The sequence below is a fragment of the Macrosteles quadrilineatus genome, unplaced genomic scaffold (genome assembly GCF_028750875.1).
Source record: "Macrosteles quadrilineatus isolate MER2022 unplaced genomic scaffold, UCM_ALF_1.0 Scaffold_7__1_contigs__length_78375512, whole genome shotgun sequence".
Classification (NCBI taxonomy): domain Eukaryota; kingdom Metazoa; phylum Arthropoda; class Insecta; order Hemiptera; family Cicadellidae; genus Macrosteles; species Macrosteles quadrilineatus.
In genome coordinates, this window is record NW_026542600.1 from 1674959 (window position 1) to 1688963 (window position 14005).

At 32.3% G+C, this 14005-nt stretch overlaps 1 protein-coding gene across 1 annotated transcript in view; it reads right to left on the reverse strand.

Annotated features, from left to right (window-relative positions):
* Positions 1 to 6965: 6965 nt before the first annotated feature.
* Positions 6966 to 14005, reverse strand: part of LOC128998202 (glycine receptor subunit alpha-2-like) — a 49072-nt gene continuing 42032 nt past the window's right edge. The window contains exons 5-10 of the mRNA XM_054424223.1: positions 13003 to 13085; positions 12395 to 12529; positions 10656 to 10847; positions 9989 to 10057; positions 9252 to 9409; positions 6966 to 8451 (exon numbers count right to left, since the gene is read on the reverse strand). Of these exons, the coding sequence (XP_054280198.1) occupies positions 8299 to 8451; positions 9252 to 9409; positions 9989 to 10057; positions 10656 to 10847; positions 12395 to 12529; positions 13003 to 13085 (790 nt within the window). The 3' untranslated portion in view covers positions 6966 to 8298. The remainder of the gene's footprint in view (positions 8452 to 9251; positions 9410 to 9988; positions 10058 to 10655; positions 10848 to 12394; positions 12530 to 13002; positions 13086 to 14005) is intronic.

Genomic DNA, 14005 nt, shown 5'->3' on the forward strand with positions numbered 1-14005 from the left:
AGCGTGTACGTGGCTGGAAAACAAAGCTTCTATTTGAGAGGGAGAGAACGAAATAATCTTGCAAAACCATAATAGCTTTTCCAGGTAAAGTGTACATTCGATTTTAGTTACACAAAATATGTTGTATACATGTTAAATCAATACATAGGAAAGCATATACAAACAATGTTTGATGTTATATTTCTGTTGTTTACTTGGTGAATCTGTAGTTTAAAAGCCTGATTGTCCTTTTGATATTTTCTACTTGTGTACGCAAACGGTATTGATTCATTGATTACGAATCAATGAATTTGTTCGTGGCCAATATTTTAGATTATGATTACTGTAGGGTGGTCTTAAGTTGCATTTAGTTCTCTAGTACCTCTTCACAAACGAGTCCTATTATTTACCTGATAGGTGGGTCGAAGGCTTTAGGTGGTTTCCAAACTACTAGTTGCTGGTATTGTTTACACCATTGGTTACTAACAGGAATTGAACCCATGCCTTAACTCAGAAGTCTCACTATCCAAAACATACAGACTATGAGACACGTTTCAGTTAGAGAAGATGTTAATTAATGGTCGTTTCATCAAATCTTTTATGTCATAAATTATCTTAAAACATCTATGAAACTAATTAAACGATTTATTTTTTATTCCCAGTATTAATAAAGGGTAGTATATAACAACCAAAAAACAACAACCTCCATAAAACAACCAACAATCACATAAATAACCAGCATAAAACAATCATTGGCATTAGGTAATATTTTAGATATTTTATGGCGTTTGGCTTTTTTCCCCAAGTCATTAGGCTTGATTACTACAGTAATATAACGTCTATTTACAAACAAAAACCAAATTAAAATAAAACATAAAATGAGGTCCAATTATAGACTTTTATCGATTGTGGTTTTAATCAGGTGTAATAAAACAAGTTTGTATTAATGAAACCAATCATCACCAGTTCTAATCTTTCACTGTGTGATTAAACTAGCCATCAGAAGACCGTACTACACTTTGGTTGGATAGCTACAATGTCACCTGTTATTTTCCAATCATTTTAATAGTTTAAATCCTATTCAAAGGCTCAGTTAGCCCCCTGTAGTTTGCATTTCGATTCCCTTACTTCTCAAAACTTCGGACAGCTGCGCCAAGAACACAACTGTAGTCTTTATTGTCCAAACGTTTAACTGGTGTTCCAATGGAATACTAATAATGTATATTCAGAACAACCACTCATATGAGAGTGGAATCAAAACAACAATGCCCAAAGTGTAAGGTTATGTACGCCCGATGAATTGAGTTCCATATGAGTATTTTTAACACAGTTGTGTTATTTGTATTTGTTTTAAATGTGGTTCAGTACTACTCTCTTCACATTGATTTAAATAATAACATTTCCTGAAAAGCACTACATGTAAGCAATGGAATATTTTGTCCGAAAAATCCTTATAGTTGGCCTTTGAAACTGTATTACCCAGTCTAAGTTTTTAAAATGTTTATGTACATACAAGTATCATATTATGTAAAGTCTATGATACATTTCATTATATTTATAAAAGTATATTCATCACTTAAATTTGCATCATCTGGAATAAAAATTACATTATCTTTTGGCCTCTAGTGACTCAGATATTTAACAGAGGTTATGCCAATAAACTATGAAATATCAACATTACTATTAAAATACTATGGCACAACTTAAAACTAATTATTAATTTGTGCGAATAATTAAACAGTTACCGTATTAATTTATAAAATAAAAATAATCATATTATTTATAATTAAGGGAATTGTAGAATTTAGCTACAATTTAGTTTAACTTCTAAGCCACAAATTAAGTGATAAAGTGATTATTTTATGCTTCAAACTCTTGAAATATGCAATTTTAAAACTAACATTACATTGGAATAAATATAAGGGTTATTAAAAGCCTTTTAACCAAAATTTTATATTTTAAAATTGCTTATAAATGGAGACTGCATTAAAAATGTGTTTTAAATTCAAACGCAATAACCAAATTTTCAAATTTATTAATTAACTCTGAATTCATCAAAACATAAACCTAAATAGTTAAATAAATTAATCCTCGCCTTTAAATAATTATAGCGTATTGTTGATTTGAAAGTTGTTCTCAATGAAACGTCTTCATTTCAACATCCTAATGTCAATTCAAATAATTTAATTTAAATAATCATTGAAATCATTATTCGAAAACTCTGCCCTATTTTATTGATTTCATTTGATAAAATTATGTAAATATATAATTTCATTCGCAATTAGGTTCTGAGATATTAAACATTAGTAGATTACATACCAAATTTTCTTTCGGAGCTTACAATGTTAATCCTATGATAAATAAGTACAAACTCATATTTAACCTATTAAACACATATATATAAATATTAATTCCAGGACCTTATAAATATCTTCCAGACCTTGTATAATCCGCATATATTTTTACTTAATTTATTTCTGTATTTAGGGTACACTTTATAATAACCCGTTCTGCTTAAATATTTTTATAAGACATGACATGAGATTTGTATGGTCGTGATGTCTATTTCATGTAACTATGTGTAGATATATTGAGATAACTCTATTTTGATGGTTTGATTGACAATGTTTTAATTGACAAAAATGTTACTTTCTGTAAATCCTAATAACATGTATTCAAGTGTTTTTTTAAAATAGCCAATCAATTAAAAATATCCCCGAGAATATTCTTTGGTAGATTATGATTACATATTTGATCATTGCAATGTTGTACGAACGTGTTGTATTGTTCAATCTGCTACTTAGTGGTTGGGCAGTTTTGACACCCGAGCACGTTTAATGCGTGTCTATACCAATACAGTACAACGTTTTTAACATCATTTAAATGGGATAAACATTATTAAATGAGTTATAACCTATTAATATTTTAAATTTTCCCACGAAAGAAGTTAGAACCCTGTCCCAAAATATGGCCTGTCAGACTGGATGTTCATTTTTAAGTCTAACCACGCTTGGTAATATTTTTTTCAAATATTGAAAAAATAAATGTAACCGAACTTTAATACATGTATCATACAATAATAATAATTATAAAGCAATCATTAATATGAAATATCATGATTTGGAAGGAAGCAGTTTTATCCAACAGCCAAAAAGTAAAAAAGAACAGGAATAGTGTTACGATTAAGACAACAAATACATTTTAGTCACTTGTTTTTTTTTTATAAGTGATTTCTTTCCTGTTTTAGTGTTTATGTAAGAAATAAACTACAGTATGATCACTTTCCTCCTCTTGCCCCTTTCTATGGTTATTTGGGGGCTTTTACAGTTGAAAGCACTTTGAGTATTACTAGCTAGGTTGTAGATAGTAATGTTTTCATTTTTAAACGTGTTCTTGGTAGTTTTCTATGCAGTGCTTTAAAGGGAACGATGTACTGACGAATATAAGGATTCTTAAAATAATTCTTGTAAACACAGGTATAAGGAACGAACCCTCTCCAAGAAGGTTTTGTCCACCGGCATTGAATACTCTGTTCATTCATTAGTTACGATATAGCGTTTGAAATTGGTAACTAAGTCGTAATTTATTTGAAGCTGTCTTGCAAAGCTTACGGAAGGCAGTAAGTAGCTTTGGCTGAGGTCTATGCCGAGCTATTGTCATTAGTTAGTGGAAGTGGTTGAACCGTTGGATAACGAGCTCAATTTCACCCTACTTGCTACTTGCATAACTTGTGTATGATACTCTGTGATGCGCGTTTTCACAAATTACTTCTACTGTACACGTATAGATTGACAAGTGATTGATTGTAGGGTTTTTAGGTGTTAATGAAGATTGTATATAATAAAAATATAGGCTTAGGTGCAGCAAAGAGTGTATGTGTGTGTGCCTGTATGCTAGGGGGGAAAAAGTATGTTAAGTTTTTTTATTTTCTTTTATGTTACGAAATGTGTATTTTACTTCTGTGTATGACTTGTATTATTATTATTATATAGAGGCTGACTGTCAAGTTTACCTCAATAAATAATCATTTGGATTTCATTTAATAAAAAAAATAATACAAATCAAAAACAGGTATTTCCAGTGATTATAACATTTAACATGGAAATTTAAAAATACAGTTAACTAATTATTTCCGTTTAAATTTAGACAAAATTTAAGTTAAATACATTAGTTTAAGCTATTTGTAGTCCTAAAACTATTTAAAACTTTATCGGTCTAATAAAATATAGAATTTTTATAATTTTGTGTTCATAAACTTTATAAAAAAACTTACTTCATAAATAACATATTTCTTTTCTATATGTCCAATCGAAAACCATCACCACTTATCATCTTCATATATTTACCGTAGTGTAAATATTTGTTTTAAGTTTTATAAGACGTATTTTTATTTACTTTCCATAAATTTATTAACACGTTTAATGCTGGTCAAGAAATTGTTTTGTTTTTATTCTATGGAACAACAAAAAATAAGTTCTTTAAAGCTTACAGTAGAATAAAGATTGTGAAGGGAGAACGTCTTGCTAGAAGCATGTGGTCACTGTCACAATAGTTTCATCCTCGGTAGTAAAACCATCTTGAGTAGTCTTACTGTCAAATCCTCACCAAGACTTCTTAAACCAAGCTTTTAAACGTTGACCCAACTCATTCCCCTTGTTTTTTTCTTACCCCAGTGATTGTTAGCATATACTTATTTAATGAAACCCGTAAATATAAAGATAGAGAATTTAATTCCAAATCAAATGAGACCTTGTTTGTTAATATCGGATGACAAACAACCGAATTATCAGTTTTCTTCTACATTTGGTTACGCAATTCAATATGACTTCCAAATTGTTTATTATTTGCTATTTTACAGAGCATCTTTTTGATCTGAAAAACAATTTTCTTAATATTTACGGGTTTCATGAAATTTGGCATTAAGATTTTAAATGGCCGCCATATTGAAACTGTTTGAGATATTGAAACGAAACTTTGTAAGCTCTTTTTACCTAATAAAATACACATTTATACCAATTATGAAATTTCTATCTTGAAAAATGTCCAAGATATAAAATAATTCTTTAAAATCACAAACAGTGAGGATTGAATCCTACACTAAAGTAAAGTGTTATACCATAGCTAAGTATGGAGGAAAAGTATCTTGAAATATGAAATGTAAAAATATACTATCGAACCATAGCATGTACGTAGGATTGTAATTTCTAACTTCGTATTGTTCTACATGTTGACAAGGTCAATCAATGTACACTGTATAGCTATTGTGTTGCGTTAAATAGGTCAAGACGTTGCTTTGTATATATCAGGCATATATATGCATAGACTATGTATATAATCAGGTTAATTGGGTGTACTCTTAAAATTGACTTTCTTGAGCGATCCCTCTCAAAAGGATTTAGTCATCAAAATTAAACTGAATTTCACATAAAGGAAAATGGTTAATAATAATACTGTTTGATGTGTACAAAGAACGATATCACAATGGCTTAGGAAAGTGCCCCTTCATCAGCAAACCTGCAGACTAGGTGAAAGTGAGATTATTCCCCCAACTGAAACACTTTACTTTTAGTAAATCAGTTTAGCATGAAATTAATTTATCTTTCAATTTGTTTGAAAAACAAGAAAACCTAAACGACAACAGTTTACTAATTCTCCATGAGAGTAAATATAGGAGTTATAACTTTACATGATATTTTAATTTTCTTCATAATTTTAAAACAAAATTATTTGGTAGGTTCAGACAAGATTTCACCTAAATTGGAAAATGTTTACTCCAGTCACGCTATCGGACACACACACATACATATACACACACACATAGAGACATTTTAACGAATAGTGTGCAGTTACACAACAATGTTTGTCACAATAAAAACATTTGGAAAACATTTTGCACACAGCAATTGCCTTCTGGGTGTTTTCAATATTATTTCATGTGGAATTCTTTGTTTGTTACATCTGCTTAGAAACAAAATTACAATAAAAATGTATTTTTTCTTATAATAAAATTATGAATCAAAATATATTAAGTGTGGCGATTAATTATATGGAAATTTCAATAATAATCAATTATCAATTATTTGAGGTGGGAACGCCACTTAGGTGCGTATTTTAACATCGAAGAAAATATGGCGATGATTCAGAACTTTTTGTTATAATCTCATAATAAAATATAGAATATTTCATCAGATGACAAAATAAATCCATGCTCATTGTCTGTAAATTGACTTCATATTGGCTATCTTAAGGAGATATCCGGAGAGCAGTAGAATCAATTATTATAATTACGCAGCATTTGATTCCTTAGTCTTATTTTCGGACTTGAATCGAACCTAACTTAGAATTATTATGTAGTATGAATAACTTTATGTTATCACTAAGTGTGACTGTTACATGATGACGAAATCTAATCCCTAGACGCAGAACTGATGTCCACAGACCAATTATTATTCTGCTCAGTTGGTCATGTGAATTATTTAAGTCCCAGATGGTCTGTGCAATTCTCGAGAATAATAATGAACTTTACTCAAGGGAGCCAGAACTATTTTTCTTTAAGTTTATTTACGGAGATGTACAAACATGACAAGTTTGGTTCGTAGCATTTACCGTATTCTTCACAATCCCCATTAGTATGAATAAACTTGTTAACCACATATGTATATGTCACAAATGAGGTAGAAGAGGGATTTGTACCGCATAAACTAGATTTTGAGACTCATTTTTCGAATTCAAATATAATTACTCTTGGTTAAAAGGCTGAAATCAACGGCCTTTTTAATAAATATCAATTGTGATTTAGGTTCCTCAGCAAATCATAAAATTGTATTTACTAACATTTACATTAGGAGAACGAATGTTATCACATAAGCTGTTGTAACCGGATTTTTTTTTTAAATTATATTGACTCAAATAAAACATTGATAAGGTAGGAAACACACTGCATTGTACTTTTAAATAATTTATTTATCATCTTCAGTTACATCTTACAGCTTAGTTACAATATAAATTAAATGTTATGTAATCAAATATATAATTGGTCCTATTTATAGGGTGTCCCACGAAGAGGTTGCTGTTTTTGAATTAATAAACGTATCGAAAACCCGGCAAACTGTATACCCCATTGTTGTAATAAGTACTTATGGAAAATACTCGTGAGTGTCGTTTGGTTCTGATTAATAAGGTAAAATGGCGGGACAAAATATTTTCAGAACAACTTTTTCTACCACAGTTTAAAAAAGTGCATAGGTATACATTAGTTCAGCTGAAGAGTTGCGAATCAAACTAATTAAATTTTTTAATTTACCACTACACTATATGTTTTGATATTTTAATTTTATATACTTAAGCAACATTGTACAAGAATCCAATAACCGATGAAAAATCGTATTTTAAATCAAATTACTTTAACCAAACTTATTTTGCTTGTTTTGTTCTAATTGTTCGGACTCTGGGGTGTTTGTGTAGTTCAAGCTTGTAGCACGCCATACGTTATAACTGTCTGGTGTAATTGAGAAGAAGCAACCTTTTTATGGAATATGGGACACCCCATTTATCATAAAATAAAATAAAAATTGTAATGTCAGTAAAACCTATGACAACAGTTAATTAAATATCCTACCGGTAATGATCCCGCACATTGGTTTTAGGGTTTTAGCACCATTTAAAAGTTCAAAGGAATACACGACAATATTTGCATTGCATAAAACTATGAAAAAACTGCTCTACCATTAAATAAATATCTTTTCATCACTCCGTGCCGAATTATTATGTAAGTTTTCTCTAGAAAATTTTCTTTTATATAGATATTTATGAAATGTTAATTGAAAAATATGATAGGTAGTTTTAATGTTAATTGGGTTTGTATCTCTTTGTATGTATTTTTTCGTCATGATGAAAAGTATCGTTCAAAACTCGATCCGAAAGTGATTTTCCGGCACTTGCTCCATTATTTCCACCCTCGGCTTCGCCTCGTACGTGAAAATACTTCTCACATACTTGGCTTTACCTCGCATAATGAAACTCGAGCGCGCACCGGAAAATGCCACTTTCGGTCCTAGTAATGAGATAAACTATTCTTAGGTAGCTATTGGAATACATAATCGGAAAGTCGCATATTTACTTCTTAATCAGTAAACCAATAAGAAACAACTTCACTTCAATAACAGATCTTTCAAACATATAACACAGGGTATGACACAAGCGTAGTTACGGTAGTTCTTTTTACATAAGAAGGAACGTTTCCCATCCGCATCGTTGTTCGCCACGAGGAGGATAATATATCCCGTACCCACATCTACATTTTGATCCGAATCTTCTCCTTCAGCCTAAGTAGTATGTCCAGTACAGGACATTGAAGACAGCAAACGCTAAAGGAAAGAACAGTCTGGAATATTCATCGATTCTGCGCGCCATCACCATGTTGTTGTTGGAACAAAGCCCGCTCGCATTCTCAGTCACTACAACTTTCCTCACCTGAAACAGTGCGTTTTATCAATTATCAATTTGTAGCGATCGGGACCACAATATGAGTGAAGGATGAATGAATCATGGTGAGATGATCGGTGTAGCTCAAGATTTCATCAGTCAAGACAATTTAAGTCCAATGATCGGGAGCGCTGGGTCCAGTTTCGAACCAACAACAAAAAGCTACTGAACCGACGACCTTCCACTCAGCCACCATGCCATACTTATTTTGAGGGATGGCTATTTTGAAATTACAGGCTTTAAACACATTAAAAGCGTATTAACATCTAGCAGAAACAGCAATCTTTTATTTGTTGTTGCTTGAAAAAAAATACACCGGAGATTTGAATGCCCCAATTAAAATATTAAATAAGTTGTATAGTTGAGCCATATGGATTCTATGGTTTACATAATTCAAAATAATTGATCCAAAGATTTTTTTTAATTGGTAAAGTTATTTCAATGTTTGATTAGTCGGATCAATAAGATAATTGAAATGTAAAGCTATTTTATTTAAGGGGTGTCTGCGGTGTTCACAAACTATAAATAAAGGTGTAATGACGTTCTTGTTGTTTTGTAGTTTGATTCTTACCCGAGAATGAGATGAGATTTCAAAACGCCCACATTGAGTGGAACTGTTTTTTAGTAATCATGATGGAAACTTTTCGCAATTATTCCTTAAATGACCTCCATAATATACAAACATCACCATAAATACCACCAACCACTAAACTTACTATCAGCAAAAATTAAACATGAAAAAAGAATGAATACCAAATAGTTTAAATGACAATAATCTCTGTACATACCACAGTGACTGCTACGGTCTGAGTGTTCGTCTCACTGTCCAGCCCTCTGCCACTAACAGATTCTGGTAGAGTAGTGGTGCGCTTCAGAACCTCAGGAACCAACTTGCGCCACATGTAGTTGACAAAGGTGAACTCCAGGAGCGCACAAAACACGAACGCTTCAACGTACAACAAGTATTAACTCCTGACACCTACATCATCTGTGAAATTTAATTACCTTACAAGCAAAACAAACAAACAATCGGAAACGAATATTTTCAAGTAACCAATTCAATTTTCGTTTAGACTTACTTATACTATATGATAATCGTTAACTTGAATGGATCTTCATTCCCACCCATTTCCCAACTAGTCTGTTCTGAAGATGAGTTGTTCACTTGTGAAAAAGTCTCAAGAATTTTCCAGCTTGTATCCCATAAGTATGATATTTGACTACATATTAAGAATCACCAGTCAGAAATGTGTCTCAATAATTTTGTATTATTATGAACCGTGCCCAAGACTTATTAAAAAAATGCTTGCGAGATGGATGGCAATTCTGCAGGTATTTAAGTGATTCTATTTCTCAATTTATCCTCAATGGAAGATATTTCTTTGTATTTCTTTGCCAACCTAAACCATCTGCTAAAAATATTTAAACTTGATATGCCTCATGAACATGAGTTAAATATCGTATTAAATTGTAGACGTAACGTAATAATACTAGCTACATTTTAATTTAGTATTACTCGTTGTACCTGTGCAAGTTCCCATCCAAACATCAATTGCTTTGACGTAGCTCACTTGTGGCAGACCACTCTGAATTCCTATAAACAAGATTGTATCAGATATATGTTTAAACACTTGCGTGTATAGGGTTCACATCACAACAAACACATGTGTAAAACACCCCTGCCAGTGTAACAAACTACGGGGTCCACCGTGAGGCCACTCAACTTATAGGGGTGCTGACTGTGATGGGCTAGTTGCACTTTGCCCGGAATATTCTTCAAATAAAAAAAGAACGATCTGGATTGGATTGCAGTCTAGATCTTGTGTAAAAGATTTACGGCTATAGACGCGGAGTTAAGCCCTTCGGGCGTAGGCGAACTTGGCCTAGTTCTGATAAGGTGCAACATGTGTTCCCAGGCTAGTGTCCGAAAAGTAAATGAGGTTTGTAGTGGGTAGTCTTTTGGTATTTAACCTGTTGGAGTCCCACACGACAGGCTAGCCATCTGTGTGCGTAAACGCATACCCCCTCCCTCAAAAGAAAAAGAAAAACAACACTCTCGATGTAAAACAAATATATATTACAAAAATTCTTCGAGTAATTAGTTTGTAAATACAGAAAGTCTTACAACACTAAAAATCTAGTATAAAAAGGCAAAATTCTAAATGTAACGATTGGATGCGGGTAAATAGCACCTGAACTCTGTGATGATACAGCCAGCAGTGTAGTGACTCCCAGGGTGGTCCTACCAGGCACAGAGTCGACGTCCATCCAGAAGCTGACCCAGGAGATAACCACGATGAGGATGGTCGGCAGATAACTCTGCACTAGATGGAAGCCAACTGACCGACTCAGGTAAAACTCCGCTACTAGACAACTGTAGTTGCCTAAATTATACGAACATTACATGTTAGTGCCAGAGTAACACACGCACACACACTGATGCCAAAACGACTTAGTGTATTGTGTCGTCGTGTAAGGAAATTATAGAAAAAAGTAATACAACATTTAGTGTGGAATTTTCACTTACTAGTAATTATATAATTTAGAGAGAGTTGTTTAATTATCCTTCCAACACTGTTCATTTTGTCAGAATGACATAATGTTGTTGAACAATGTGAAAACGGCAGAAGAGGCCTGTTCGTTCCATTAAATTCATACAATTTAATACAGATAGTAGACCTTCAGCTTCATGTTCTGTACGTTAGTAAATGGTGTTTTTTCTATGTTAATATTTTCACATGAAAAAGCTAAATCAGAATACCATCATACAGGGTGAATAAAAAGTCAAGACCCCCCCATCTAATATTTTTCCAAGTAAATATACAGAGATATGCTTTTGGGGGTCGTGCAATCTTAGCAGGAAGTTTCTTTTTATGATTTTGAAATTTTTGAGTGTCCCCCCAAAAGGGGAGATTTGGGGGGTAACTCAAATATTTTAAATGTAAACCCCCTTCAAGTGACACCTCATTTTAAAGTGTTTACAAAAACTTAAAGAATGGTGAAAATTAGAGGTCGCTATCTCTTCTCTGACCAAAATGGTAGCCCGTCAAATGTTGTGGAAAATCAATGGTAAAATTGGTTCGTAATTGTAATATTGGCTACCATTTTGGATAGAGAAGAGATAGTGAACTCTGGTTTTCACCATTCTTTAAGTTTTTGTAAACACTTCAAAATGAGGTGTCACTAAATGGGGGTTAACGTATAAAATCTTTGAGTGTCCCCCCAAAAGGGGGGATTGGGTGGGCAACTAAAAACTTTTTAATGTAAAACCCCATCAAGTGACACCTCATTTTGAAGTGTTTAAAAAAAAACTTAAAGAATGGTGAAAATCAAGAGTTCACTATCTCTTCTCTATCCAAAATGGTAGCCAATATTACAATTACGAACCAATTTTACCATTGATTTTCCACAACCTTTGACGGGCTACCATTTTGGACAGAGAAGAGATAGCGACCTCTAGTTTTCACCATTCCTTAAGTTTTTGTAAACACTTTAAAATGAGGTGTCACTTGAAGGGGGTTTAGATTTAAAATATTTGAGTTACCCCCAAATCCCCTCTTTTTGGGGAGGACTCAAAAATTTCAAAATCATAAAATGAAACTTCCTGCTAAGATTGCCCGACCCCTAAAAGGATATCTCTGTATATTTACTTGGAAAAATATTAGATGGGGGGGGGTCTTGACTTTTTATTCACCCTGTATAGTTAAGCACAAAATTTACATACTCTACTAATTAAAATGAAATATGGTTTGATACAAACTATGTATAAAAACCAATTTGTTTTATTTTTAAAAATTCATATTCGATTATATTGCCTAAATATTTCATTTTGTAAATGTTTTGAGAAGCTTGGAATGTAAATAAACAAAATTTTGCAATTATGAAAAGCCTAAACTTAAGTCTAAAAGCGGAAAAAGTAATTAAAAGTTACCAATCTGGAATGATTCTTGACAGTCCGATGCGATTATCTCCACTATCTCAAACTGAGGCATCTTCAGGCCTTTGCCCATGATTACTGGGTTCATAGTCTTCCATTCAAGTCGCAACTCTTCTATCGTCTTCGAAACTGGAACCAAGGACATTGCTGGATAAGTGAGCTCTTGATGCATGGTGTAAGACGGTGTTGCCACCCACACTTATCCTAAATTAATACTCTGAAGGAATACTATGATATATCTGTCTACTTGGGTTTCCTTCTAGTTTAGTGCGATTCCCGTACATTCTGTAGAATGATCTATTTCGTCTCAAAACTGTTACGTTTTTCAGCACAGAGTAAAGATGAGTGAGACTCTCTTAAAATCCATTGTTTATCCTGAGGTTTCAGTTAAATTTAAAGTGCTTGGTTAAGAATAATTACTTCAATGTAGACAACTTGTAGAAACAAAAACATTCCATTTAAATTTCAATACGTGTTATTCTCAAACAACAATTTCACACAGAGTGACTCTTTGAAAACATTTCAAAATCTAATAAGAAAGAATAAACCAGCTTAGTAAAAACGTATCTAAATATACTAACCGAAGGTGATTTTATACTTACAAGAAGCTACTTCCATTGTACATATTTGGTTGTCCAGTGGAAATTTTGATAGATCCATCATACAGGAGAATGTCAACTTCAACCTGAAAAGCAAATACCATTATTTGGATAATTACATCGAACAATGTATAGTTCGTAAACCGTACATTGCTTCCAGGGAAACTAATTAGTCTAATGACTACACACAGTGGATGGAAGAGGACAGTTTTTCTCGAGAACTGTCAGTTAAATCGTTGACACTAATTAATGGCAATAGCAGCTGAGACGGGATCACACCTATTTAATCATATTCTATTATCCAACAGTGAGGACCGGATTCAATATAAGTAGGTTTTTTATCAAGACTAAATATTATAACTATGGTAAAACAAAACTATTTATTTATTAGATAAATTTTAATCTCCCTGCTCTTGTTTAAACTATTTCCTATATAATATAATTAGTGAATACAAATTTATATGCCACCATTTTGTTTCTACGTGAGCTAGGGAGCTGAAATTTTCCCAGAATATTTTAAAACCCTACTTCATATGTTGTGTAAAGTTTCAAAATGTTCGGTCTTTAAATAAGAAAGAAATATAAAATCAAACGTTTCAACCTCTTTGTGGGACACCCTGTATTTCTTGTTTGTCTCTTTATTTGTAAAACCGTAGGAAATTCAAAGGTCTCAAACCCCTTTGATATTTGAGACGCAAGTCTTTTATCCGTGTGAACAAACTGACAAAAACCTTGTCCGCACAGCGTTCTTGTATTAATTTAATCCTGTCTCTTAACAAACTATGTGTTATTTTTGTTTCATAAAGATTATTAAAACATTTTTTAATATATATTTAAATTATACACACTAATAAATAAATAACAATAATTAATAGGTAATAATAAATAAAAAAAAACACTTCTACCAGTGTTTATAGAGTGATATCCTATAAACAAATTTAAATCTTTTTAATTTATAGAAATTACAGACCTATCTTCAATTTAAGATCTACTTAAATCGTCTACC